Below are 26,658 nucleotides of genomic sequence, written 5' to 3'. Positions count from 1 at the left end.
GAGATGCTGGTTTAGAGGTGCCTATTGGTTGCTGCCTCATTTCTATAATATATTCCTACCATAACTACCAGAAAGTGTATTCTGTATCAAAGTAATGACATTTGATTATTCAGCCAAGTGCCACTGAAAAACTTGAGATTTGTTTGTTGAAGTGTTGTCATGTTTGTTACATAATTATGAGGCTAAGTAGGTGTTTCTCAGAGTCAGTTTCCTTGACTGACCGGTTGTTTCGTTGTTTTCCACACACCTGATATGTAAACTTTGTTCCCCGAGTGTTTATGTAGAAAGTGCCTATTCATATCCTGATCACACGAACCCAGTGTCAGAATGCATACGATGTACCTGAGGTTGAGAGAATGTCAGAGAACATGGTCACAGTGCTGTATCCTCTACATGAACACACGTGATCACCATCACCTTACACTCACCAAAGCGACAATATGATATTCCCTGTTCACTCCAGTATGATTGCAGCACTCCAGCTTGTCAACATGCTAAGCTTTATTTTTATTTGTATGCCTTCTTTTATTTGTTATTTCTAATGGGACAGCTTTTTTAAATCACACTTAGAGATGCCACTACTGGAGTTTGTTGCCTTGCGTTCATCCTCCTGGTCTGTGGTTAGAATGCATAGCCAATGCAATGTCGTGGCAAAAAGGAGAAGGATTTATTATGCTTGCATGGGTAAAATAGTTAACTGGGTGACCGAACTGCACCTAAAGCATGCTTATTTTCCTAGAATCGGTAGTCAGATAGACTTGTTAAAAGACTTACTGTTCTGTAAAACGATGAACGTTGGTTTGACGTGTCACAGAACTCAGAAAGACGGGGCATGTGACTGCAGGGCTGACGGGAAAACCTAAAACTGGGCCTATGATCAGTCCTAGGTAGCTACGGAGGTTTTCATAGCAAAGCATGAGGACAGGATTGTTTTTAGACCAAGCTCTAACTTTTTAGATTTTTTTCTTTAGTTTGTTTGATTCTTTTAAGATTTGATCAGTGTGCTCCCAACTTCAAATAGGACAAATGGACATGGTTGGAGACCATTGTGACAGTATGTATAGCAAGTATTAACTAAGTGACACACGGTACACACAAACACACGCACAAGACACAGCACAGCACACATGCAGACATGTCAAGGTGTCGGTTTCATTTGTACACTGAGCAGCATTGCTCTTCTCCAGGCTGAGGGACTGGTTCACCTCCCTTCTGTATTTTACTCAGGGTGCCAAAATGGGGAGGAGGAAGCAGAGCAGGACATGTGATTCACGGTAAAAGAAGCTGAAATTGAAAGAGGAATACCTTTCAGCAGTGCTTTCTGGTGAAGACCACTGCGATACTGAAGTCTTTAAAATGAATAAATATCAAATATAATCCATTTCCTCTCAGTAACGAACATCACAGACACCGGTGGAGCCCCGGAATAAAATACATAGCTGTTATATATAGCTCATTAAGATGAATGATTTGACTTTCTGTCATAGAAGCCTGTCAAATCATAGTATAATTCTGGCCGGTTCTTTAGGCCTTTAATTTATCTAAGTGACAAAGTGTAGAGAGTACTTAAGATTAAGAGTGTAGTTATATGAAAGGTTCACCTGCAAATCTTGTTTTTTACTGCCATTTATGAATGGGATGACAGGTTAGCTGATGGGCACTCTTCATATACAGTATTATCAATTTCAAGACGTTCTGTGAATTGACCTGGGAATCTGCCTTTCCTCCTCTTCTTTTTCCCAGGCTCCCAAACCAGAGAAAGGTAGGCACATCAGGACAACAGAACAGAAACAGTTTTACAACATATTCCACTTGTGGACACAGAGCAATAAAGAACTATTTTGTGGAGACTTATAGACCTAGCGAAGTTTAAAATGATTGGACACATGTAGTCGACTTACTCTTATGCAAATGCCAGTATTGCAAGACAAGCATTCAGTAGTTTATGGACAGCAATTATATGGCACCCTTTACCGAACTGCACGTTTTCATCAATTCCAAACCGAGAAGAAAAAAAAAGGCCCTGCTTTGATAGAAAGTTACGGGTCCTCGACACTTTGCATGTGAACTAGTGTTAGATCTATTTTCCTCTCCTCTATAGCTGTCTTTCTCTCTGTCTTTCCCTGTTATGTGACCCAATTTTTCTCCGCTCCCGCCCCCTACCCTTAAAACTTTCATCTCCTCTTGGTTCTCCTAATGTGTTTTGCTTTCCTCCTTTTTCTTCCCTTCTCTTGTTTGTAAGTTTTATTTTTGTAATTGTGCATGTACAAGCGTCACTGACTCGATGGATATGTTAAAAAAAAGAGATTTCAGCTGCTGAAGCCATGCAAAACGTTTTGAATTGCCCTTAAAATATTGAAGATGTTTTCTGAATGCTTTATATTCTTTCTGCTGTAAAATAATAAAAAAAAGGAAAAAATGAAGAAAACTCGAGAACAAAGTTTGCTCCGTCTTTTTGTTTCTTCTTTTACTTTAGGAAAGGGATAGTGGTTTCTTCTGCTGCCAATATGTTTCTCACCAACAGTTTAAATCAAGAAAAGACAATTTGCAAATACAGTATTTATAATTTAGTTTTTATTTCTACTCAACATCCAGTGCTGTATAACCTTTGACTTTTACAATTAAAATACATTTGGTCTTGCATTAGACAACCAAGGACTTTTAACAAATGTGTGTACATAAATATAGTTTCACACAACATAAAAGATATCTCAATAAATTATCATTAAGTCCCCAGGCAACTTGTCTCAATCATACCTATGGCATTGTTCTTTTTGTGAACAAATACTGACAGCGCTTATGTATGTGAGTGTGTATGTGTGAGTACATGCACCTGGGCATGCATATGCGCACATACAGTATATACATGTATGATGTTTCTTATTTTGTTTGCATGTTTTAATGTGAGTGCAAGATATGTATCTTTGTTTTAGTGCAAGCCCTGTCTCTTGTGTAGCGTCAATGTCTGTTGACAGTTTTAGACGCAGTACTTCCAGAAACACTCAGAATTCCCTGCTCGCTTCCTGAACTGCTTCCGGATGCCCAGCACACGGCTGAAAGGATTTAGGAGACTCTGTTTCTCCAATAGGACCTGAAAGACAGGATAAAGTAGTCGTGGTAAACATTGTATTTACAGCATCTTTGTAGCTTACTTTTCGTTGTTGTTTTAGGCATAACATTTGTTGGGGAAAAAAACCCCACCTCTCTTTTCATCCCCCTCGGAAGCAGGCCTGTTCTGACACCTGAGAGGAAAGAAAACATGGGATTATTCTGATGTTTGAGATAACTCATGTCAGCTGTGCTGCATCAGGCATGTTTCTGTGCATGTCAGGCTTTTGGGCAGTGGCAGAGTAGACACACTCCACAACTGCAAACTACCCGGTCGTGATCAATACCTCCAACTGTCTGGTTCTCCAGTGGTGCTGCTTGATATCCAGCCATAGAAAAATATGACACTGGTATAATTGTGTGTATCAATTCAAATTTGTAGCACAATGTTTCTGCAAAAAAAGAAAGCGGGTGATTTCCCCTGGATAAAGTAAGTGTCTGCATTGAGTATGAGCACTTTAATATAAGATGAGCAGAGTGTGTGTGTGTGTGTGTGTGTGTGTGTGTGTGTGTGTGGGGTTATGTGTGTTTCTTACCATCTCGGTTAAACTCCCCAGATATTAGAGTGGAATATCTGAGCCCGCCATCCTGAGGAGGGAAGGTTTGCTCAGAGAGAGACAGATCATCCAGGGCGCCGACTCCTCCGTCCTCCACTGATACTGAGGATAACCCAACAACCACACAAAATTGGTAATGCACAATTCACCATTATTATTCACATTTTCTAGCATGCGTCTATTTTGTGTTAATAGTGTAGTAGTTTATGCTAAATGGTAAACACATGGTTTGACTCTTGTCATGACATATTCTCCAGCAACTAATGATGACTTTTTTCATGGTTATTTAAACAGAAAACTGATTATATTCTCTGGTGTGAACTTTGGCAGAACAATCAGTGTTCAACACTGCGATTCTAAAGTAATTACTTCAAGGCCTGAGGACAGGGCTTGCCTGCCATTAATCTTCACAAATTACCTTTTATTACTAAAAATGCTAATCAAGGTACTGAACTAGTGCATTTCTGTGAATAACAGCTATAATAGAGATTTAACTTTCCACTTACCAGGTCCTGGATAGGGCATCTCTGCAGAGTCTGTGATGGGGTGGGCCAGCAGTGGGCCAGAGGCCAAGAGCAGGAAGGCCCAGGACAGGAGAAGGTTACACTTCATCACTACAGGACGCTGTTGCTGGAAGTGGATCTGATTCGCACGGTGGTCCTCAGGTGGAAAGAAGACTTGTACATGCTCTGTTGGTCCCAACTGGGTTATATACTTCCAGCTGTAGCCTATCCCCCCTCCTGCATGCCCCACAGCAGACACACACACACACACTTGTGCTGGCCACAACAGCCATCAGCAATATCCACAGTCCCATCCTTTCTAACTGCCATAAATCAACAGGCAGTCACAGGTGAATTATAGGCTCAATAAAAAGACAAGTGTTGTGGCCAATGCTTCAAGGGCACAGTCATGTTTTACCAGCTCTTCAGCTTGATTGACTGTTTTACTGAGTTTGTAAATGGGATTGAAGCAGGTGTTTCAGATGTCATTCTCCACAACATCCCGTAGGGGAGCAGGTGGAGAAAGTGGGCAGCTAAATGACTAATGTTTTTATGTTACCATCTCATTAAACTCTTGGGCCATTTGAATCCCCTTGACTCATAGCCCACAGAAAAACTGCATAATTACTTGCACAGAGGTTCAGTGGAAATGCTAAAATGTTCAAGGCCCTGTAGCCCATAAGCCATCTGACATTTTAACTCAATTTAGGACAGCTAAGAATTTTCCATGGGTCACTGAATCAGATTGATTCATGCATATTATTTAGAGGACTTGTTCTGGTAAGATTTGTGCTTTCACTTCTTCATAGTCATACAATAAAACTCACCTTTATTAGTACGTCCAGCATAGATGGACAGAGTCAGAAAACCGTTCCTATAAATGGAGACGGGGGACAGGTGGAGATAGCTATTTACAGAGTCACATTTTGCACCTATGTAATTTGTATATTTATTAGAAGTGTGACGTCAATGTTCAGTTTTTTGTATGATAATGAGGCTCGACAAAGCGACAGTGACATTTAGTTTTATAGCCAGAAGGCCAGACACTCCATTAGGTGTTGCTTTATATCATAAAAAGCTATTACGATTTATATTCTGCATTAGTCAAGGCCCTGCTGTCAATCCTAGCTTATTCTGGCCTCTAAAATAAATGTTGACTCCCCCATACTTTAAGTTTTTCCTGCTACTTGCAATTTTATGAAGAATCTAGAATTTCTTCAAGGTACAGGACAGGTGTTTCGTAACATCAACGTCTTGAGATTCATACGATATAATGTGGATCAGTGTGAACAGAGCAGAGAGCAATTAACAGTAAATAAATTCTATGAAAAGCAACACCTATTAGGGTGTTGCATATAGAGAATCATTGTCGACATGTTGACCAATCACCATGGACAAAGTTTAGAGGCTAAACTTAATTCTAACAACCATGTATTTGTTGAGAATTCCTTTTTCCACTTGATATTTAAATCCTTTCCCTTAAGTAATAAATAAGTTAATACATTTATAAAAAGTACATTTTAGTATAAGTTGCAATATCTCAATGGAAAAATATTTCATTACAAATAAAGTCCTGCTTTCAAAATCTTGAATATGAATGTAAACAAGTGTTTGCAGTAAAATACACTAAGGTAGCCAAAGTAGTGCAAAATGTGACAGATAGTCCCTAGGGTTTAGAGTACTACTGCATTAACATGTTAGCAGCATTGTTTTTTTAAATATATTTTTTGAAGGAATCGTTTGTACAGGGGTTATACAGAATAATGGTACAAGAGCCTTCCCTCTGGGTTTTCTGAAAGTTTAAGCAACAATACAACAAAAGCATACAAAGCCTATACCACCCCAACCCCACGGAAAATATAAAAAAATAACAATAAAAATAAAAAGTAAATAAGTAAAAAAGCCAGCAGAGAGGAAAAATGAAATGATGACAGTTAACATAGTGCCCGGGACAAATTCAGAGAAAAAAGAAAGAAAAGCTGCATACTCAAGAACTAGGGGTGTCACCCTGGCCGTTATTTGTCTTACACGCTTCTGACCATTTGATCAGCAGAGGATGCCATATTTTATGGAAAATTCTTTCATTGTTAGACATTTTATAGCGGTGTCTTTCCATGTGTAGTACGTTTCCTATAACTCTCTAAGCCATTGCTGAAAAGGGGGGCTGATCTCTGATTTCCACTGTTGCAAAATGATGCGCCTGGCCAACAAAGTACATAGGGACATGGCTTGCCCTTCATAGTTTGTGATGTTGGGGTTAAACACCACTAAACCAAAGATGGCAAGGAGTGGGTCAGGGGCAGTGTTAGCAGCATTGTTGTGGTTCTGGCCAAAGTGATGGTTGGTCTGATTAGATCTCACCTGGTGGGTGGTTTAAAAACAGTAATGCAATGTATTCAGTGTATCATTTGTTTTGCCAGAAAAAATAAATATCTCAATATAAGCAACTACATCTTCAGAATAAAAACAGAAATATCTTCCTCTGAAATATATTAATACATCTTGTAACAGCAGAATGTGATGGTTCCATTAATGAAATGATCATTTGCTCCACCGCTGAAATACCATAGGCACAGCAGACATGATTCAGAAGTTACATTATATTGATTATCAACCTTTGATTTCACATAAACACCGGCTGGCTAAAGATTATTACTGAAAATACCTGCTTTATATATAGTCTTAATGCTGAAGGTCTTGGATTCCAAAGCTACACATCACACCAAACAACAATAGTCCAAGCAATGTGACCTGGCAAGTTTTTGGAACTTGCTGACATTATTTGACCTCATGGATATCTGACTGATGTATGTACAGCCAGCAGAGGGCAACAGTACGTCTAGAAAAACCACATTAACCATGCAATATACTACTTCTTCACATGTTCAGCAAATTGGCCTCCAGTGTGAACTGTCCAGTGGGGTTCTAAAAGGGAAAAATATATTCCGAGACAGTTGTCTTTTTTTTTTCTTTGACTCCTTTCTTTTCTCTTTTTATCAGTCTTCAAATAGTCTTAGATTGACAGAGACACCTGTAGCCTTTAAAACCTAAAAGCTTATAAAATATCATCTTCATTGACATTTACAAGACATTTTTAAGGCAGCATATCATATCATCAAGTGAAATGTTTTACCCCATTTTCAGAACGTGCTTTAAATCTTTTAGAGTTGCCAACATGTCACTTTGTGGTACCAATCGGGTTTCTCCTCAATAATATTTGGACTTTTTTATGCATATTAAGATAATTATTGAAATTCAAATAATTAAATGAAGACAATAGTAAGGTGACCAGGGGGGCGTCACTAGACCTAGAGCTGCACTGTATATACAACAGCTCATTGAGTATCGGATACAATTAAAACGATCGAGGAAATATTTTCCTTTGACATTGGTCCAGTATTAAACGAGATCGCTGCAGTCGGCAACGATGAAACAAGCTACAATGTAAATTAACAAGACGTCAATTGTCCAGTTTGTATTTACGTTCATAAAAGTGCTCGTTTTGCCACTGACAGGCTCAGATTAATATTCTAAGTGTCTGACAACATTATGGAAAGGATTTCTAAGGAGGTCGATCTTTCTGTTAAAGAGTAAGATCCTTTTTTTTAAAACAGACAGTCCGCGAAATTGCGTTCGCTAAACCCACCAGACTCCATGTAAATAAACAGTAATTTTAGCTAGCATCATAAAATGAGCATTCTAGAACATCTCTGAGCTCTGAGGCCTGCTGGGGCTCTGGCTGTCTTGAGCCTGTGCGTGTAGGGTGCACGACTATTTCATTCCAATTTCGGGTCTCTCGGTCACAGTGAAAACCGGGGACAGGTCACCGAAACCGGGGACTGTCCCCGGGAACCGGGGACGTCTGGTCACCCAACAACACACTTCTGCTCTGGAAACTCCAGCTAATTCTTTGAGTGATTGGAACATTCGGCTGGTTAAAGTGTTGCCTTCAAAACTATTCGAAATACTGCAACTCAGTGGACACACACGAAAGTGTGTGCCTGGGCCTGTATGATATTCAAGTTGTAATATTTAGTGGGATGGGTGTTACTAACTGGAGGTGAAATCCTAATGCTGTGTTGTTGTGCGCCTCTCTTTACGCTGCTTAATCCTAACATGTTTGCCTGAGTTAAGAGATAAATCTGAGTTTGGAGGAGCACGTGAAGGCAGCAGCAACGATTAACCGCCCCCACTGCTGCCGAACAGGAGCTATGAAGAAGCAGCCGGTGCTACAGTCTGTGGGCTAAGTTTGTCCGCCCTGGCTTTTTTTCGCTATTCAACGGGGCTTTGTTTCATTGATGAACAAGACCGTCGGTTTCGTATACAATTCACAACAGAAGTAGAGGCGTTAGAAACGGTCAAGCACGTTCTTAACACTTTGGATAATTTGTAGAGAGACAAAAAGAAGAAGAGGGGAAGTGCGACGGAGTGGACAAAGTTGACACTTCGCTGTCATGTTTGGTACTGTAGCTACTTGTTGAATAGGCTGTGTGTAACTTTACATACACAACACTGGAGCCTGTGTGTGCAACGTGCCGGGGAACAGGTAGGTTATAAAACAATGACTCTTTGGTACACAGACTGATTGAATGTTTGTCTGTTTTGTTTTTGTTTTTTTTACTTTGCTCGAAACACAATGTCCGAAATGCAGCTACTGTTGATTCTTGCAGGCTCTAACTTAGTTAACGTTACTGTTAACAGCAGCACTGCTCGTGTTATCTTTGTTGCTGTCAGCTGTCATTGGTGCAGAGTTTCTTAGTAGGCCTAATAGCTAACTTTTTTTGCATTTACACCACTGAGATAATCCGTAATCTGTTTTCAACTTTAAATACACTAATGTTCACCAAATTGTCTGTGTAGCTTGACTGTTTCCTTTCTTCTGGTTTGTGCCTTGCCCTTGGGTCTCATTTAATTTGCCAGATAATAACTTCCAAAATTCCCTTTCTGGTGTCAGGGTCTTCTGTATCACCATGAGGCTGTGACACAACCGGGACAATGATGGCAGAGCTGGAAATTGACCAGTCCAACCTTCCACGTGTCCGAGAAGGTAAGCACATACTCCCACACAGAGACACCTCCTACATCAATAGAACCATTGAGTATGGAAAAAGTGTGTGCAGAACGTTCATGGTTTGTCCTGGAGAAAAGTTGTTTTTGTTTAGCCCCTCCACAGGGAGGTCAGGGTCAGCTACTGAACTGCAGACATGGTACTAGTATGGTATGGGTTAATTATTTGATTCATGGACACTTTAGCACAGTGAATACTAAGGACAAACTTGTCTACCCGTTTGCTGCGTACTTTAGAGTAGAGTTGACTATATGCAGCAGACACCGGTTCAGTCATAAACCTGTACAGAGATGGATCGCATTGTAAACAGTGCTGGCTGCAGATAAGAGCAAGGGATAAGAAAGCTGTTTGGGAGAAAAAAAATTCTGGGGGAAGAAAGTGCTTTCAATAACATAAGTGAAGTACATTTTTTGTTGAAACATTCTGACTTGCAGTAGAAAAAGTGTCTTATGCAGAATATACAGTGATTGGGAAAACATTTCAATTTTAAATTCAATTTCATTTGTAAACCCAAACAAAGCAATCGTAATCGCTCATATGTTTGATCTCTGGACCGTAGACTGCAAAAATGAAGTTGCTGTCCAACATATGAAGGCATTCAGATACTGAGAAACAACAAGTTGGAGTGCGTATTGTAGTGGTGTTTAGTAGAACCAGCTGCAAATCCTACAAAAAAATTCATATGCACAGCAACAGAATTTGTCAGGTCATACTTATGCAGGCAGCTTTTATGAACTAAATTAGTTGTATCTGCTTGCATGTAAGTATGAAAACATTCACATGTAAGGAATGTCAAAGCTATGGCCTGGTTGCAGACTGTTGACTCAGTCTTTGGCATGTCCACACTAATGAATGGGATAGAAATAGGTCTGCGTGTCTTTTATCAAGAGCGATAATTCAGCACTCCGCTCTTGTATCCATACACAAAGGGCACACTGTGCAGCTTTGCATTTTTATGCTTTTTCAAGCAGGGGCCAGTGCGCAAACAAAGCCAGTAATGGCAGCAAAAAAAACTGCTCATTGAGACAATAGCAGCATGTAAATCAGATGTCTGATCAGTGTAATTTTTTCCGGTCATCATCTACTTTCACCAGACAGATTTGTCAAACTGTGCTGTTGTCCCTCTCTGTGGCACTGGGGTCATTTACTTGGCCCCCCCATTGTGGTTGTTTATGCTTCAATTTCCCTAAGAGCTGTAGTGTGTCCCACTTCTCCTTCACTTTCCTCCTCAGACTCAGCTAAGTCAGTTTTCTTTGTTTTCCCCCTCTCTTATCAGTTCCTGTTTTGTCCCTCCTCTGGCTGCTCCTGATATAGCCTGATGTGCAGAGGGAATGCAGCTCCCAGAGGAATTCCCCCACCTCCCCCCTGTTCCTAATTTCACTCTCACCAACTGACCCAGAGTTCCATTACCCTTCACCTCTTTTTGTTCTCCATGACAACCTGGTCCAGTTCACCTAGTTTATAACACAGCACAAAAAGCTGTGGGATAGACTGATACTTCATGGTGAAATTTTGTGCAAAAAGCAGTGAGCAGGAGAACAGAACACACACACACACACACACACACACACAGATAGATATGTGAGGGGGATTTTGGCTTAAAATAGAACCCTTGTCATTTTCTCCTTTTGCCGGTCTCTTTGTTTGGCAGGCACTTGCCACTGCTGCTATCCAAGCGCCTCCAAAGATGAAACAAAAATATCTCTGTCAGTGTTTAATCGGCTGCTCCTCCAAGCTGGATGCCTGAGATAATCTACATCATTTTTTTTCAGGTCGGCTTGCTATCAGTTAGATAATGTTGGTGGGAGTTCTACCATAAGCCAAATTGCATGCATTCACCTATGAGATTTTAGTTACATCAGCAAAAATGTTAAAGATACATGTAGAATATGTGTAAGGGAAGGGACATTCAAATAGGAAAAAATAAACCTTCTCCCCCAGTCTCACTGCAAAGGCAGTCTGCCCACACTTTTGGAACATACTAGGCAATGCTGTAGGTGACTGCTAATATTTTGAAATCTTATCTACTGTTTTTTTGCACTCTTTCTTAGACAATCTTACCCCTTTAGTAGATCTTAGCCTCTGGTGTTCAAATGCCATTGCCAATTTCTGTTCTGATCTGCTGGATCTTGGATTAACTATCCTCTTAGGAAACTGACACGGCCAAACGGGGTCCTTTCAGTGCCCCTATTAAGAAGCTTACAGTTGGAGACTCTTTACTATTTTGAAAACCCATTCGGCCTGCGCTCTTAACTAAACACGTCTCCATGTGCACAACCAGTCCGTCAAAACCTGTTTAGCAGTCATAAAAACACCGTCTCCTTGCCCCTCCCTGATGTGACTGTAGTTAAAAACAAGTAAACCCGCAAGGCAAACACACCCACACACACTTGCGTGCTTACACGCTTTTCCTCTTTCCCTCCTTCATACTTTCGTTTGGCTTCCTGACTAGGACTTAAGTGTAAACTCATGTTTTGAACTGTTTTGAATTGGTCCTGTTGGATTACAACCAAACCTTCGACTTAAACCCTCCTCGTTGACAGACTGGGCGCGTAAGGGCAGCTTGGAGATCCATTTAGCGGATAGTCTCTTAAGCTCCACGACAGGTGTAAGTGGTAATGTATGTCTGTTGTGGTGTGGGCTAACTCGCAGTGTAGACTTATGTGGTCACATATGGTGTAAACAGACCCTTTTGATGGCTTAGTGCTGTCTGGGTGATTTCTATGAACTTTGACTGTTGGGCTTGGCCCCCTGTAGAATAAAATATACCCAGAGATTTATTCTAAGCAAGAACGTTGTGTTTTGTTTTTTTTCTTTTCCATTTTTAGGATTTTGAGGATAGAGTAAATTTTCCCACAAGAATGTCTCAGAAGTTGGCCTTTTCTCCCTATTCTCTATTTACAGAACTGGACAAAGAGGACACATCCTCAGTTTGACTTGTTATATCAACTCAGAAGCAGTTCTATAAATGTTGAATTTGAACATTGTATTGTCAGAGCAGGCTCCATTAGTTCTGTTAAGGTGCAGCAATAATGGAAACAAAGAGGACTGAAAAATATGAATGTGTAAACAGTGACAAGATAGGGAATATGTGTCGGGAGAAAGAAAAACAACCAACGTTTTGCTTTGAGAGTACAAACTTAGCAAGACAGCAAGCACAGAAGGAGTCTTAAAGTCTGGGATGGGTTGAATGCTTGATGTTTTCGTGTGTTTTCAATTAGCCACACAGATGGTCACAGCTATACCAAAGACTGTAGGCCCGATGTCACTCTTACAATGAATCTTGAGGCCTTCCATTTATTCTCATCATCTATGGCACCATCCAGCGAATCTTAGGCAGTAAGTAAACTTCCAGGGTCTTTGCTTGTTTTCTTTGCAAAAATGTCCTTGTTTTTACATTTGTACTTCTTCTCACAAAGGGATAAAAAAAAGCACAAAGTGAGAATAAATGTTTTAGCTTTGACATCTCCCTTACAGAGCGCTTACAGTGACAGCCAGGTTTACATGCACAGTATTCTAGATACTGGATCACATTTGTACCTCAACGGTTACAGGAGTATACAATATATATTCAGGTTTTCTATAGCTGGGTTATGAGCTAAAACAGGTTATTATAAACAAAATAAGGCATTTACGTGTGTGTGTGTCAACTTAGCTCATAATCTGAATACTTGAATATCCTAAGCATTAAGAGTATGGATGTAAACGTAGCTGTTGTCTCCACAGAAGTGGCCCTGCCTGCTCTTATAGGCTCAGTGGAGGGATTAGTCGTAGGACAGTTGTTTTTAATTGGCCCTGCCTCTGGCTCAGGCTTGAGGCTTTTCCCTCTGCAGTGAGCACAATCTCTTATTAAATGCTGTCTTCTGTCCTCCTGGCATTTGAAAGCACCATTGTAAGAGTAGACGGCCATTCTAGGTTCCCTTGTGAGATATCAAAGCGGTTTTGTCTCGTCACAGTGAGCTGTGTGTCTGCTAAGATGGAGGAAGTGGCGAAAACAGCTGGGCAACAGTGCTGCTGCCTGTCTGTGTTGATTTTCTCCCGAGTAACTTTTGAGCTTGTTTGACAGACTTTAAACACCCTTGGGCTTCGGCACATCGCAGCTATCGTGGCTCATTAAGGACTACTGTAAACACTTGGCATGGCTATAGATGAGAATAACAGTCCACAGATGCTAAAGCTATAAAAAACAATGTACAGGCCAAGGAGTAGGGCAAAACTGGGTATTCGACACATTATAGGTCTCTCTTACCAATTATCCCGTTGTTTGACTTTGTTTGTTTTTGACTTCTTTGACGACGTTTGGTAACATTTTCTTTGCATAATTGTTGTCTATATTAAAGTCCCCATGAAGTTCTTTGTCAGCTTTCTGACAAAACAAGGCAAGGCTAGAGAACGTTAATGACATGAAACCGATATGTTTTATTACCGTATCCAGCAGCAGGTGGCCAGACTATGGGATCATGGGATAGGAAGGCTCAGCTTGCCACAGAGTGGCTTGATATAGAGAACCAGACATAGTTGGTGTACAGAGAGCTCTGAGCTAAAGCCTTGGGATTTCCGACAACCTAACAGATTTCACTCAACATACTTTTGTACCATCTGCACTGGCTTCCCAGTATATGTGGTTGCAGGTGGTAGTTCCTAAAATCTTCATTTGGTTGTAATAGTGAGCACATTAGTAAACAAAAAAGCATGAATCTTCCTCCTTAAGATCTTTACAAGCACAATTTTAAAGATTACGTATTTCGGACTTTATAGTCGTACTATATCTATGTATATAGTACATGCATTGCATACACAGAAGATGCTCTGAAATCGAGCATGTTAGATTGGACCTATTCCTCTGTCGCTACTAAACCCACTAACTTTGAGAGGACAGCAAAAATTGTGGCCACTTGGGTGTTGCTCTGGAACACTGGCACCCTGTTATGATGGGGATTTTATTGGAGCCTTTTATGTTAAACATGGAATTCATGCCAGAGTGGTGGATGTTTTTTTTTTTTTTTCTCCTAAAGTTTCTCAAGGGACACTCCTCCGCCTTTTTGTCTTTTTGAATTAACAACCAACGTGACACACAGCACTCGTATCCTATTCTTTCCCTTTTTAGACAAAGTGCTGCACCAAAAGCTCCACAACATTGTCTCTTTTTAAGCCATCCAAATGCTTTTCTGTTGTTTTAGCTCTCAAGCTGAGAGAACTGCTCACTTTGTTACTTACGCATGTCCCCCCCTCCATTAATTTGAACACTTTTGTAACCTTTTGTATGGCGCTGAAGTGTTGTTGTCCTCTGTTGTTTCAGTGTGCGAGTGTTTTGCTGTGCTGGAGGATGGAGTGTTGGCACACAACCTGCAGGAACAGGAGAGTAAGTCCAATGTCAAGCTACCATGTGGCAGCAGTACAGCTGCACACTACACTAAGGTGTAGACTGCGTGGGGCTAGTCTGTCTCAGTGAATCACCACTTTCTGTGTTGTGGGGCTTCATCTTTAGTTATCCTGTTATGGAATTTAGCTACTGATTATACTTGGCAGCTATTAATACAAATGACAGATTGACAATAAAACATACATGAGTAAAATGCTATATTATTCTCATGGGTTACCAAGGCAGACTGAAAAAACCTCCGTTGCATTGAACTTCTTTTTGGCTCGCTTTTTGTCTGTCTCTTTGCAGTGTTGCACAGTAGACAAAGTGACATGTAATTTGGTGTCGGTTTGTAGGACTTCTCAAAAGTACACTGCGGGTCTGGCACGCCACAATGTTTCAAATTAACAACACCGCAGTCGTGAATACTCAAAAATCAACCGATTTTAGACCAGAAGTAACATAGTAATTATTTATTACTACAATCTTGATAAGACATGGTCCTTCATTGTCAAACTTTTGAGACCCTCTGCCTTTTTCTCTGCCTTTCCCTCATAGTCGAGCAATACTATACCACCAACATCCAGAAGAACCAGCTAGTGCAGAATGACATCCGTGTAGCGAAAAGGCTGCAGGATGAGGAGGAAGAGGAGCAGGCCCAGCAGAGCACCCTCCTCAGACAGGCCTCCAGACAACTGTAGGTGACCCCTGCTCCTCAAAGCGTACTGCAACACAGCTCACACTGCTGCACTAAGATTCAGATAGCAGTGTCCTGCATGTATTCTGACTAGGGCTGCACCATATGAGGAAAATATGCGATAACATTGGGGAATATCGTGGTAACGATATTACTTGAGAAAAATAAACCAATACGAAAGTGTACTCCGTTCTACCTTTCTGTTGCTTTCAGTATTCTGCTGAAATACAACAAATTGAGTGTTGAATTTAAAAAAAATTAAAGTAAACCATTTCCAACATTCTTTTGTTAAACAAATTGAACAGTGAATTGAATATAAAAGGCACCACTAAAATAACAATGGCAGACACATTTTAATTCATTCTAATAATATTTTCTTTTAACTAACACAAAACAAATCTCGGAGTGTCTTTTGGGATATGTTGCAGCCTTTTTATTGCGTCAGTTGATTGTACATCATTGTGAAGAAGATCAAAAAAACTATATTGTGCAGCCCAAATTCTACCCTAGTAGATTTACTATGCAGATTTATATTCTTATTGACATTGATGTGTTGGTAGTTTTATCACATACGTCACAAGAGTAAAAAGTCCTTTTTTCTTCACTGACTGCTCTGTAGAGAGGAGGAAGACTTTGAATATGCCCGTGTAATTCAGGAGGAGATCCAGCGTTGTGCCGAGGAGGCCCGGAGGAGGGAGCAGGAAGATGAGGTGAGCACAAACTGTTTTAAACAGATTTAATTCTGTCTGCATCTAGTTTTACATTTCTCCAATTAATGCATTAAAGATCTAGCAATATTTTTAAAAGAATATTTCACTGGCAGCTATGTGGACATTCAGTCTGTGGTGGTGGTTAACAACTATACTTTTACATCGAGGCAGGAGTTAGTATTCACAGCCTTTCCCCCAGTGAAAATGTCTGTATAAATCTAACTGGTGCATACCAGTTAGATTTATACAGACATTTTCAACTTCACATACTCAGACCAGTGTTACCCAGTATAAAGAGTGCGAAGATCAGTTCTGAATCTGCACCTACTTGTCAATTATCCACTGATTACCCACCTCCAATTTTGAAAAGTCTTTTTATATTCGAAGATCTGCACCCATCAGTGTCTGCATAAAACTCATTATCTCGGTCAGTGGGCTGCTAGGCTGCTACACACTGCTGCTACTACAACTCTTTACTTTAGCTTTCTACTTGGCACACTGACAGTCCATCATATGATCTGATATCTTTATTTTGGCCACAGAAGCCTAGAGAATATTGTGAAAGATAGAGACATGGCCCTTGGATGACTGATATATGGAAAGGTTGGAAATCAGTGTTCCTTTACCAGTCCCTCATTATTTCATTTTTAAATTAAAACATCTGTGGTGTTAAGCTTAGCTTGAAACCAAAAGATGAATCAGTTAATAAGAAGACACAAATGTGACCGCAAAGTTTGTAAAGCGAAATATTTTGAGGGATTTGCTTCTGAAAGAGGCACAAATCCTTTCCTGTGGGTGTCTAGTTGCTGTCAGCAACCAGAGCAGAGCCAGACACTGTACTGTATGGACAAGTTCAACTTGGCACAATGCAGTGATAAAACAGAAACCACAAAAGCAAAGTGTAGAATAATGTTCTTACTATTTGCAGATAAATATAATAAGAATGTAAAAGGTTTCCATAAGAGACCAAGGGCCCTATTTTAACGATCTAAGCACATGGCTTGAAGCACATGGTGCAGGTGCATTTAGGGCATGTCCAAATCCACTTTTGCTAGTTTGATGGTGGAAAAAAGTGTCCGTGCGCTGGGCGCATGGTTCAAAAGGGTTGTACTTAGTGTCTTCTTTAATCATAGGTGTGTTTTGGGTGTAACACTCAATAAACCAATCAGTGTCATCTCCCATTCCTTTTAAAAGCCAGGTGCGTTTGTACCTTGGCGCATTGCTATTATGGTAATATTTGTGTGTGTGCACACATTGTGCACGAGCCTAGGCGCATTTTACTAATTTGCTGTTAAAATAACAATGAAATGCTGCGCTATTGACTTAAGACTAGATTTTTGTTGGTCAATGGCGCGATCACTTTCCGCTGCCTCAAGATGGCAATACGCCAAGAATTCACCTGAAAACACCTCCCTGTAAGACCAGCACGCCCATGGGCGCAAAGACAGGCGCAGGTGCATTTGCTATTTAAATGACGTGAGCACTGGACGGGAAATTGACAACTGCGTCGGTCTTAACCTAGCAAAGACACCTGCGTTGGGCTTTGCGCTGCACTGCACCGGGTGCAAGATAGGGCCCCAAGTGTGTTTTGGTATATGCTTATTGCACAGAGTTGTGTGCTGTCATAGAGACGGTGGGTAAAAGTTCTCCGGACAAGAATTGCATTCCCCCAAACAAAGGAAACTCTGACGCACAGAAAGTTTAGCTTAAGCCATAACTATGGAGTAGTTAAAGGTCGTGAGACCCAAGCAAAGTACATTGAGTAATAATAACAAGTGAAACAGGAGCAGAATGTACAGCTTCACGTGAGAGCAAATGAAGACGAGACATCACAGTGGCCTCGACCCTGGCGTGTGTTGTGTGAAAATAAACACTCCCTGTGCTGGAGAAAAGAGGGGGCCCAAGAAAGAAAGTATAAGAGATGAGGGGAAGTATAGATTGGGGCTCTTGAGGTCTGACAGTCTAGAGATCCGTAGACCCGCTCCGGATTTTTGTCTGTTGCTAGGGAAAGATCCCACAGATCTGTGTATTGTATCTCCGATGCTTGACTGATTGAACAAATGTATTTGACTTTTATCTTATCGTCTTATTTGGTTCTTTCTTAAGATCAATGCAATACCAATTTAATGAATGTGCGGGATATATAGGTCTTTAATTGGAGTCCGACACATTGTCCCAAAAGAGGGGACACAGAGCAAGACCTGAAGTTTTACTCCACTCCCAAATGATTCTCGCTCCCCCACTGTTGGCTGGAAAGTTGGTTGTTGAAAGTTGGTTGTTTCCTTCTCCGCAGACAAAGTGGCTGTGGTCAGCTTGAATTAATTTCAGTTACAATTCATTTCCGAGGTAAGAAGTTTTATCAGAGTTTCTGTTAAACTTCCCAAACGACTTCCTAGTTTGAGCCACAATATTGTAGACTGTGTCAATGGATGATGCTGTAATGGATTATCTGACTCAGTAACTGTTGCTCTCTGTAGGAGGTGGTGGACAAAGCAGAATACCGCTGCTTGTAAAGGTAGATTAATGATTCTTTGGTTCTCAAACTACAGAACTGGGCATAATCTAGATTCTGACCAACCCTGGCAGTTTACACAAACTTAAAATAGCACCAGCATTAACCATAAACTTCAGCAGAGGGACTCTTTGATGTATATGGCACCTGGGACATACTTATATATCATTTAATTATCTCCCTGTTACAAGCAGGTCAGGGAGTATCATATGGTTCACTTTGCGCTCTCTCTAGGACTAAGTGAATCCATAATGAATGGCCGTTGCAGCAAAGGGCCGCTCGGGGCCTCTGTATCCACTGTGCCTTAAGAGGGCTGTATGAGCAAAGTCAGCTGGTAAACAGAGACACAGCCTGTCAGCTACCATCTGGATGATGAATCAAGCTATTTCTCTGGTGGTTGATTCCAGACATGGACCATCAACCTCTTCATACAGAATGCACTCATGTGTGCATACCGAGCCTCACTGGATGTACACATTCGACGTGTAAAATCTGCAGTTTTAGGAAGAGGCAGGTTAAGTCAAAACATTACTTAAGTGCATTGTTTAATAATGTGAGGGACTCAGCTTTATTTGATTAGCCTTTCCATTAAATGGTATAACATTGTTTCTGGGTTTCCAACATGTTTTCAGGGTTCCGACAAGGTTTTTTTTTTTTTTTTTTTTCCTCTTCTCGAAGAGTGGCTGTAGACCTATTAGTCTTGTTTCAGTTGTAGACAACATGAGTTAAATTTTTTTACCATCTGATTTTGGATACAAATATAACATTAATATCTAGATAATGCAGTGATGGTTGACATTTGTTTTCCATTCTTTCCTAGTCCTAATTTGTGGTACAGCACTAGATCTCTCCAAAATGTTGTGAACACAAAAACAATTCATCTTGCAACCCAAACGCGAAGGGACAACCAGATGGCTCCCATCAATCACCTCTCCCTGTTCACACAGAAGCCAGATCCGTCAACATTTTTTGTCTTTATGTCTGCGCTTTTTACAGCACGCATGTGCATTTCTGAACATCGGTTGCTTTACAGAAACTGATTGCTCAACAATATAAATTTAAGAGTTGAGCTGTGTAAGTAGAAAAGCATTGTGGGGGTGGGGGGGAAGCTAACTCTGCCACGAAACTCCCCAGCAGGTCCAGTGGAGTGGTCTGCGTCACAAGGCTGCTCCAGCATAATATTTTCCTTTTACCCTGCAGTTTCCTTTTTAGAGAAGGCTGCCTTGGACAGGCTTATAGAAGGTCCTTGTTTGGAGGATGTGAGGTCAGAGAGACTGTGGGGTTCATTCATCATTATTAAAGGTTTTGGGTTTGAACTGAGGTGTCTACACTCAAGAGTTAAATGGACTTTTACCTACTGGGTTAAAAGTAATGGGTTAAGGTAATGCAGCAAATAGTAGGAGAATATACTATTCCTGTGTGGATGTAATCATTTCTTTTTAGGAGTGTTTATGTTAGGATCAAATGGTGAACTATTAACACTCCTGTTTGCTTACCTTCCTTAATGACTGGCTGATCAGAGGTGTTGATTAAATATTTGCCTCCCTGTAGATTGTGTCTTTAATTAAGGAACAGAAGGCGCCAGGCTGTGCAGTTTTAAATGCCAGATCCCTGTGGCACTTTGCGCCTAACCTGCCATGGCAAGCTGCTAATTGTCTGCTGATGCTGGCAAAGTGGCTGACACACACGCCCTGATTGCAAAGCCAAAAGGAGCTGCGTTAGCTTTTAGTTATGATTTATGTTGCAAATGCAGCCTACAGAGAGAGATTTCATAAAATTCACTGGTAGAATCTGCTGATTTGTAGGAAACATTATTAGTTCTGGCCTTTCCAAGGAAAGCAACACAAAGACATGGTGGGGTTTCGCCTTCAGAGAAGCAGTCCAGCATAGCGGCGCTTGTAAGAGCAGGCATTATCCAGTGACAAGGTGTTACTTCAAGTGAAACAGTCCTGTTGATCTGCTTCTGTCGGAGTTTTTCTGGTCCAAAGTTCCGGCTCAAGGAGATTAAAAGTTTTATTTGTCTCTCATGTAGTCTCCTAGTTTCCATTGCAGTCAGACAGAGCCCTGTCCTAAATAATTAGTTCGGCCACCTAGAATTAAGATGTCAGATCACGTCACAGTGGCACTACGTCACACAACATGGCTCTGCATTTGGTGTAGCCTCCTCTGTAGACATGCCAGATGTAGATAGATTAGATTCTCTTCTTTGATGTAAAATCAGTCGACTCCAAACGGGGTCTGAGACCTTGGTCCAGGTTTTACTCATGTTGTCACTTGAATGCTTATAATGTATAGATCAAATCAAGGGACCTGAGTAAATTTAAGGCAAAACGTGTCGTGAGGTTAAATGGATGAAATAGCATTAGTACCTACAGTCTAAGAGCAGCTTTTTGTACATTGTGAAAAAAAGATGATATGAAAGCAAAACCTCCTGGTGGTGGATAAAATCTTGGACATTAATCAAAAGTTTCCTAAATATTTTGACAGTGAATACAGTTGTTACCTTGCTTTCTTTTTTCACTGTCTATGTTATGCTGCCATCTTCTGGTTGAAACCGCACAGTATAAATGATGTTTTAGAGAAAACCGTTGCAGTCATACCAATTCATGTTTGCACACCAGTAGTATAACCTGACTGCTCTCAGTGAGTTGAGCTTGTTTTGCTATATTTATATAATGCTTTTATCCAGATTAATTCAGTATTAGTAAATAAGTAAATTAGTTCTGTGGATTGTTATAAAATAAGGGAAATGAGCCAAATGAAAGATTGTGACTTTTGTAATTGGCAAATAATTTTGGTTTGGATCAAGGGGTTGTAACAGGACAATGAAATCTAGTTTGAAAATGTTATCAAAGTCTAAAGTTCTAACTATGTTTCTATGTTTATTTGCATATTTGACAGAACAGCTTCATTTCTCTGTAATCTTCATTTAGCCTAAATTCCTAATGGGTTACTCATAATGGTTTACAAAGAAGCAATCAGTATGTCTGTGTCTCCGCAGGAAATAGCTAAACGAATGCAGGAAGAGGAGGAGCAGAGAATCATGAGGAGGAGCCATAGTGAAGGTACGGTTTACATTTTGCTATTTTGTTTATGTTGTAGTGTTTTGTTGACTGTATTCTTATGTGACATTAGCCAGCAATCCTTACATACTGACAAATCATTTTAAAGAAAATGGTGATGTTTGAATGTTTAGGAATTTGTCATTTTTTGATCTAAAATGTATGTTATAAATGTATTTTCTGAACAAATAATTATTTGTTCCACTTAAAGTAGGATAAAGTACAGGGCTTCCTTGGCTTCTCCCTAACCATGCTTTGCTTCACTGCTACTGCTTATTATTGTTATATTTAAATCATTCTCCACATACATGCATGAACAAAACATATCCTACATAGCTGTCACTTTATATTATTATCTCTTTAATGTGTTGTGTTCTGCATCAGTTACATGCATGTAAGGTGTAGTCTTTAATGCATGATTGTATATCTGTATTGGAAAGCCTCAGTTTGTCTAAAACATTTATATAAATTGTCTAACAAATACTCTTGCTTAAAGGACATGCTGCTATTTTTAATATGTGTTGCCTCATAATTAACTGCACTCCTCTAATATTACCCACTAACAGCCTCACCCATCCTCCCTGCTTTTGTGTTTGCATGTTTGGCATTACTAAAGGCAGCGCCAGGGAGCCTGCCCTGCCATCCCCACTCAGCAGCAGCCTTCACCAACGAGAGAAGCAGTACCCTTCTACCACCACCAGGTGGCAATGGCCTACTTCTCACAACCATTCAGACTTAACAAGGCCTCAGGCTGACTCCCCCAGGGGGGTAGCAGCTCAGAGAAACACAAGTGCATGGTCAAATCAAGGACACACAGATTCCATAAGGGAAATCAGGAGTGAATTGGGAGAGCGTTTGAGTGAGGATTCAGAGGACTCGGACACGGTTTTCTCTGAACAGCTCTCTATCAGGTCCCAGAGACTGAATGAAAGGCTCAACACAGCACCTCCTCGGCGCCAGGCATCTTTACATCAGCCGCAAGAGAGAAACTACACAGGTGTTAGCTCTCGCAGCAGCTTTACAGAGGAGAGAGGAGAGTGGAATGAGGACTTTTATGAAAATGGGGACTTAGAGAGGAGGAAGCCTAGGAATTGGGATCAGGAAAGGAACCATGGAGAGGAGTATCAGGGTTTGCACAGGAACAGAGATCAGGATAGAGACCGGAGGTTAGTTGAAGTAAGAGAAAGGCGATGTAGTCGTAGTGAATCTGTCAGGCTACCTGACAGGAGTAAACACAGCAACAGAGACTTGGCGCGGACCTGGAGCTATAAGGACAACCCCGACAAGCATGTCCATTTTCAGGACCACACCAGGAGCTCTAACAGGCAACAGGGGGAAACCACACGAGTCTGGGAGATGCTGGGCCAGGTCCTCAGAGAGAGGGGCGTGCCTGTGAGGTTTGGCGTCAACGGGGCACCACTACAAATAAGGCCTCAAAGCAGAGACAGCCAGGTGCTTCATGGGAGTGAGGTCTCCTGCAGCGACTCCCAACCACATCAGAGGGTCTTCCAGAGAGCTGCCACCACCAGGCACAGTTTCCATGGAGACATCAGGGAGAGGAGGAGACTGTCATACCAAGAGAACAGTAGGAGAGATCACAGAGAAGACGGAGACGGGCACCGTAATAATGTGGAGCGTGATGGCAAGGTTGATGAGATGAATAGAGACCTGTATCTTGCTAACAGAGACGGGGGAGGCAGTAGAAGGTGGAGAGGGCACAGGTACACTAACGATGACGAGAGGGAGAGGAATGCGAATCATTGCAGGGTCAAGAGGACAACAAGAGAACGCAGGCATTGGCACCAGAAGAACATAGAAGAAAGGTTAAGCTCAGAGGAGGAGCAGGAGGCGGAGAGGAGAGTAGAGCTGCCCCATCGAAAAGCCCCACAGCGTAGCCAAAGCCTCAGCAGCAGAAGCCGCAGGGCTTCAACCAGGGATAGGTCAAGGCGCCTGGCAGCAGGTAACACCCAGAACTGCAGCCAACTCCAATCTGCAGAGGGAAAGCTTTGCTTTGCCCTACCTCTCTGTTTACATCTGCTCCTCTCACCTTCCCTCAATCATCGTCTAATCTGGACAAATTTTGGTTTTACTGGTGTCTTGGGGTCTCTTGCTGAAGTGGGACATTTTCTTTTTTCGTATCTATAATTAGTAGTCCTGAAATAATGTGTGCTTTTCATTTTTATCTTCCTTCTTGATGTAGTGCGGGAATAAGTGATATGAAGTTTCTCTCAAAATCTAGCAACATTCCCTCACATGTTGCTTCCTCTTATCTCTTGGTGTGATTCAAATGTCATCGGTCCTTGGGTCTTTCAGCCTCTGTGTCAGTACACTTGTCTGATTCATCACTGATTTCCATGTTGTTTTTTACAACTTGTATGCTGGTTGTCATAATAGTCACTTCAGTTCCTTTTGGATTTGACACTGTCATACTTCACCCTTAGGAGCGTCACTGCAACCAGAGCCAGGCGAGACAAGCCTGGACCTGGGGGAGCTGCGGCAGGTCCTGCAGGATGAGGAACTGGCTCACAAGCTGCAGGAGGAAGAGGAAAAGCTGTTGAGGAGGGTAGGGGATCCAAGAGTTTATCATGAAACGGCGTGATTTAGAAGTCGAGGAGAAAGGCCAGAAGATCAGTTTCTCTTTTCAATAAAAAAAATGAATTCTGTCTTTTACGGTCTTGTTTTCGCAGAACTCTCGGCCCTCGCCATGCAGTTCTTACCCAGAGGGAGACTTCAGAGTAGCACAAGTGGCGCAGGATGAGGTACGACGAATTGACAAGTCATCAGTACCCATGTATCATGTTTAATGTCCACCTGTGAAATGATCCGTTGTCGTGTTTTTGCGCTAGGAAATTGCACGCTTTATGCAGAAGCAGGAAATTAAGTCAAAGCGAAGATCTCGTGAGCTAGAAGGGCCGGCATCGTGGCGCGAGCACAGAGCGATGATCAGTCATCATGACCGACGGGCTGCAGGAGACCAACCGGTAAATATGTCGGAGTTATTTAAAACACAGTTTCAGCTAACTAAAGACGGTGCATTTCATTGTCATGCATGTCTTTCACTTCAATAACAAGGTGATAAAATGAGATTGACTCCTTTTTTTTTTTCCACTGCCTTAGGTCCAACGAGAGAGGCTTGACTCAGAGGGACTTCCTTCCCCCACTGAGGAGTGCTCCCCAGAGAACCAGCCACCCAGCCCATTCTCCACTATGCCGTAAGTGTCTTTAGATGAAATATGCATGAAACTGATAAATGTCTGTATTGTGACCATATGCCTTTCATCTAGTTTATATGCTGACTTACAACTGCTGCCTTTACAGACAAGCCCAGCAGATCAGAAACATTGCGGAGGAGCTGGACCCGACCTTCCAGGCCAGAAGGGAAAGCACAGAGGGCCTCCGAGTGGGACAAGCAGGTACTGTAAACACGACAGATGGCACCCAAAATGAACCGTTAAAACAATGGGTGGACACTCGCGTCCTATTTCCTTCAATTTAGAGATGCTGGGACAAGGGAATTTCCCCATTGTTGGTTCAATAAATTCCATCTTATCTTATCTTATAGGTCCAGCCTGTGAGACCCTTCCCATGCCACATTCTGGCTTGCATGACTTACTCGAGGAGCCTACTTTCATCCCACCCACAAAACGGCAAATGGACAAATCAGGACGCACTAAACTCAAAGAGAAGAAGGAAAATTGCAAGCAACAATAATTTTCCACACATTGTGCTGTTGGAGTGCATCACATCTATATATTTTATAACACTAAATATAAGTTCAGCTACAGAGCTCTTATTAGTTTAAGATTACAAGAATATAGTTCTCTCTACCAGCCACCCCTACTAGCACTTTAGACCAGTGGAACAGAGTGAATTGAGAGAAGTGACATTTTATATTTCTTCATGAAGTGAATAATGACAACACTTTGGACTCATGCCTTTTTATAATTTTCAAAGGGAAGTTGTTGAAATCTTCACTGTTAATTATATTTTTATTATATTTGAAACTTTTTATGTTTGTTTTTATTTAGTTGATGTGTCAAGAGTCCATCCATTATCTATAATCGCTTCATGTTATTTCATTTGACATTTTGGATGCTCTTTGGTGGAGGCACGGTGGTGCAGTGGTTAGCACTGATGCCCCACAGCATTAAGGGAAGTAAAACCAAAGCTGTAGGGTGGGGGCAATCAAAAATGTCAAATGACAAAACAAAAAGTTATTTTGATTACCTTTTAACCCTGACGTGGTTTTAGGACAAGCTACTTTAAGACATCCACTTTCAGAGTGGCTATCAACTTAGTTTCAAAGCAGTTTGGCAGGGCTCCAGCAATGTTTACAATGGTACAATGACAATCACATTAACTTGTTTTAACCTTATTAAATGGAAATCCCATTTGAAAAAACATATTGCAACAATCCTCAACGTATGTTCAATTGTTTGAGTGTCATATCCAGATATTAATAAACCTCTGGGAGCAGTATATGTAACAAACTAATCTAAGATCAAAGATCCACTTACAGTACTAGCTTTTTGGAGGTTTCAACTGCATCTCAGTCATTTTAGGTCTCCCCCTATATACAACAACTTATCACATGACTACATTCCCATACATGGGTCACATGACGACACCTGAACCATCCCCATTCGCTGACTGAAGACCGATGCAGTTGAAAAAGCTTCAATAAACTTGTAAGTGGACCTTTTTAAACTTACATTACTTGATCCATACCCAACTGATGTTTATGTATTTTTTGCCAGGTGGGCTTTTATCAATCAGTACCATTATCCATTTTACAGAATACTAAAAAAAACCTTATTTTTACGCACATATAACCAGTTATTGGTCTCACTTGTTGTCTTTGTTTTTTTTTTTTTTTTTATGTTCCTATTACTCCCACATTTTAAACCTCCTTTTGTTGTTTCGTTTGTTTTTTACAGATGAAATATGCCACTGCAGGTGGACCACTATGAATGCAATTGTTCTGTATGAAAGTACAACAAATAAAATATAATCACATTTTTATTGACTTTAACAACTTTTTGTAAGTACTGTAACTGTATTTGTCATTGACAGTTCCAA

At 41.0% G+C, this 26,658-nt stretch overlaps 2 protein-coding genes across 6 annotated transcripts; one reads left to right on the top strand and one right to left on the bottom strand.

The window, feature by feature from the left end:
• Positions 1-2,590: 2,590 nt before the first annotated feature.
• On the bottom strand, positions 2,591-11,618 carry LOC120558505 (urotensin-2-like). The gene is made up of 5 exons (XM_039799527.1): positions 11,298-11,618; positions 4,172-4,325; positions 3,645-3,767; positions 3,202-3,242; positions 2,591-3,091 (listed from the first exon to the last, which is right to left on the bottom strand). Exons 1-5 carry the CDS (start codon positions 11,334-11,336, stop codon positions 2,978-2,980), a joined length of 471 nt encoding a protein of 156 aa, XP_039655461.1. The 5' UTR covers positions 11,337-11,618; the 3' UTR covers positions 2,591-2,977.
• Positions 8,311-26,601, top strand: ccdc187 (coiled-coil domain containing 187). Of its 5 annotated transcripts, none has more exons than XM_039799520.1 (13): positions 8,313-8,714; positions 9,123-9,215; positions 14,536-14,598; positions 15,157-15,295; positions 15,915-16,005; positions 21,519-21,582; positions 22,196-23,539; positions 24,021-24,142; positions 24,267-24,338; positions 24,426-24,560; positions 24,697-24,791; positions 24,898-24,992; positions 25,142-26,601. In XM_039799520.1, exons 2-13 carry the CDS (start codon positions 9,164-9,166, stop codon positions 25,288-25,290), a joined length of 2,421 nt encoding a protein of 806 aa, XP_039655454.1. In that variant the 5' UTR covers positions 8,313-8,714; positions 9,123-9,163; the 3' UTR covers positions 25,291-26,601. The 5 variants fall into 5 exon arrangements, with proteins under 5 accessions (XP_039655457.1, XP_039655454.1, XP_039655458.1 ...); XM_039799522.1 differs by lacking the exon at positions 8,313-8,714 and adding an exon at positions 12,458-12,575 and having other exon boundaries at positions 9,129-9,215; XM_039799521.1 differs by lacking the exons at positions 8,313-8,714; positions 9,123-9,215 and adding exons at positions 11,613-11,844; positions 12,458-12,575.
• The last annotated feature ends 57 nt before the right edge of the window (positions 26,602-26,658 follow it).

Source organism: Perca fluviatilis, chromosome 5 (genome assembly GCF_010015445.1).
Source record: "Perca fluviatilis chromosome 5, GENO_Pfluv_1.0, whole genome shotgun sequence".
NCBI classification, from domain to species: Eukaryota; Metazoa; Chordata; class Actinopteri; order Perciformes; family Percidae; genus Perca; species Perca fluviatilis.
Note: the sequence above shows the minus strand (reverse complement) of the source record. Positions and strands in the feature narration are given on the sequence as shown.

Bases quoted from the DNA above. Each gene is read 5' to 3' on its own strand.
- ccdc187 (XM_039799520.1), top strand. From the start codon at position 9,164: ATGATGGCAGAGCTGGAAATTGACCAGTCCAACCTTCCACGTGTCCGA. The intron at 21,583-22,195 runs GTACGGTTTACA...GCATTACTAAAG, and splicing joins GAGGAGGAGCCATAGTGAAG to GCAGCGCCAGGGAGCCTGCC. The intron at 24,792-24,897 runs GTAAGTGTCTTT...CTGCCTTTACAG, and splicing joins AGCCCATTCTCCACTATGCC to ACAAGCCCAGCAGATCAGAA.
- LOC120558505 (XM_039799527.1), bottom strand. From the start codon at position 11,336: ATGGCATTTGAACACCAGAGGCTAAGATCTACTAAAGGG. The intron at 3,768-4,171 runs GTAAGTGGAAAG...GGTTATCCTCAG, and splicing joins GATGCCCTATCCAGGACCTG to TATCAGTGGAGGACGGAGGA. The intron at 3,092-3,201 runs GTGGGGTTTTTT...CCTGTCTTTCAG, and splicing joins CGAGGGGGATGAAAAGAGAG to GTCCTATTGGAGAAACAGAG.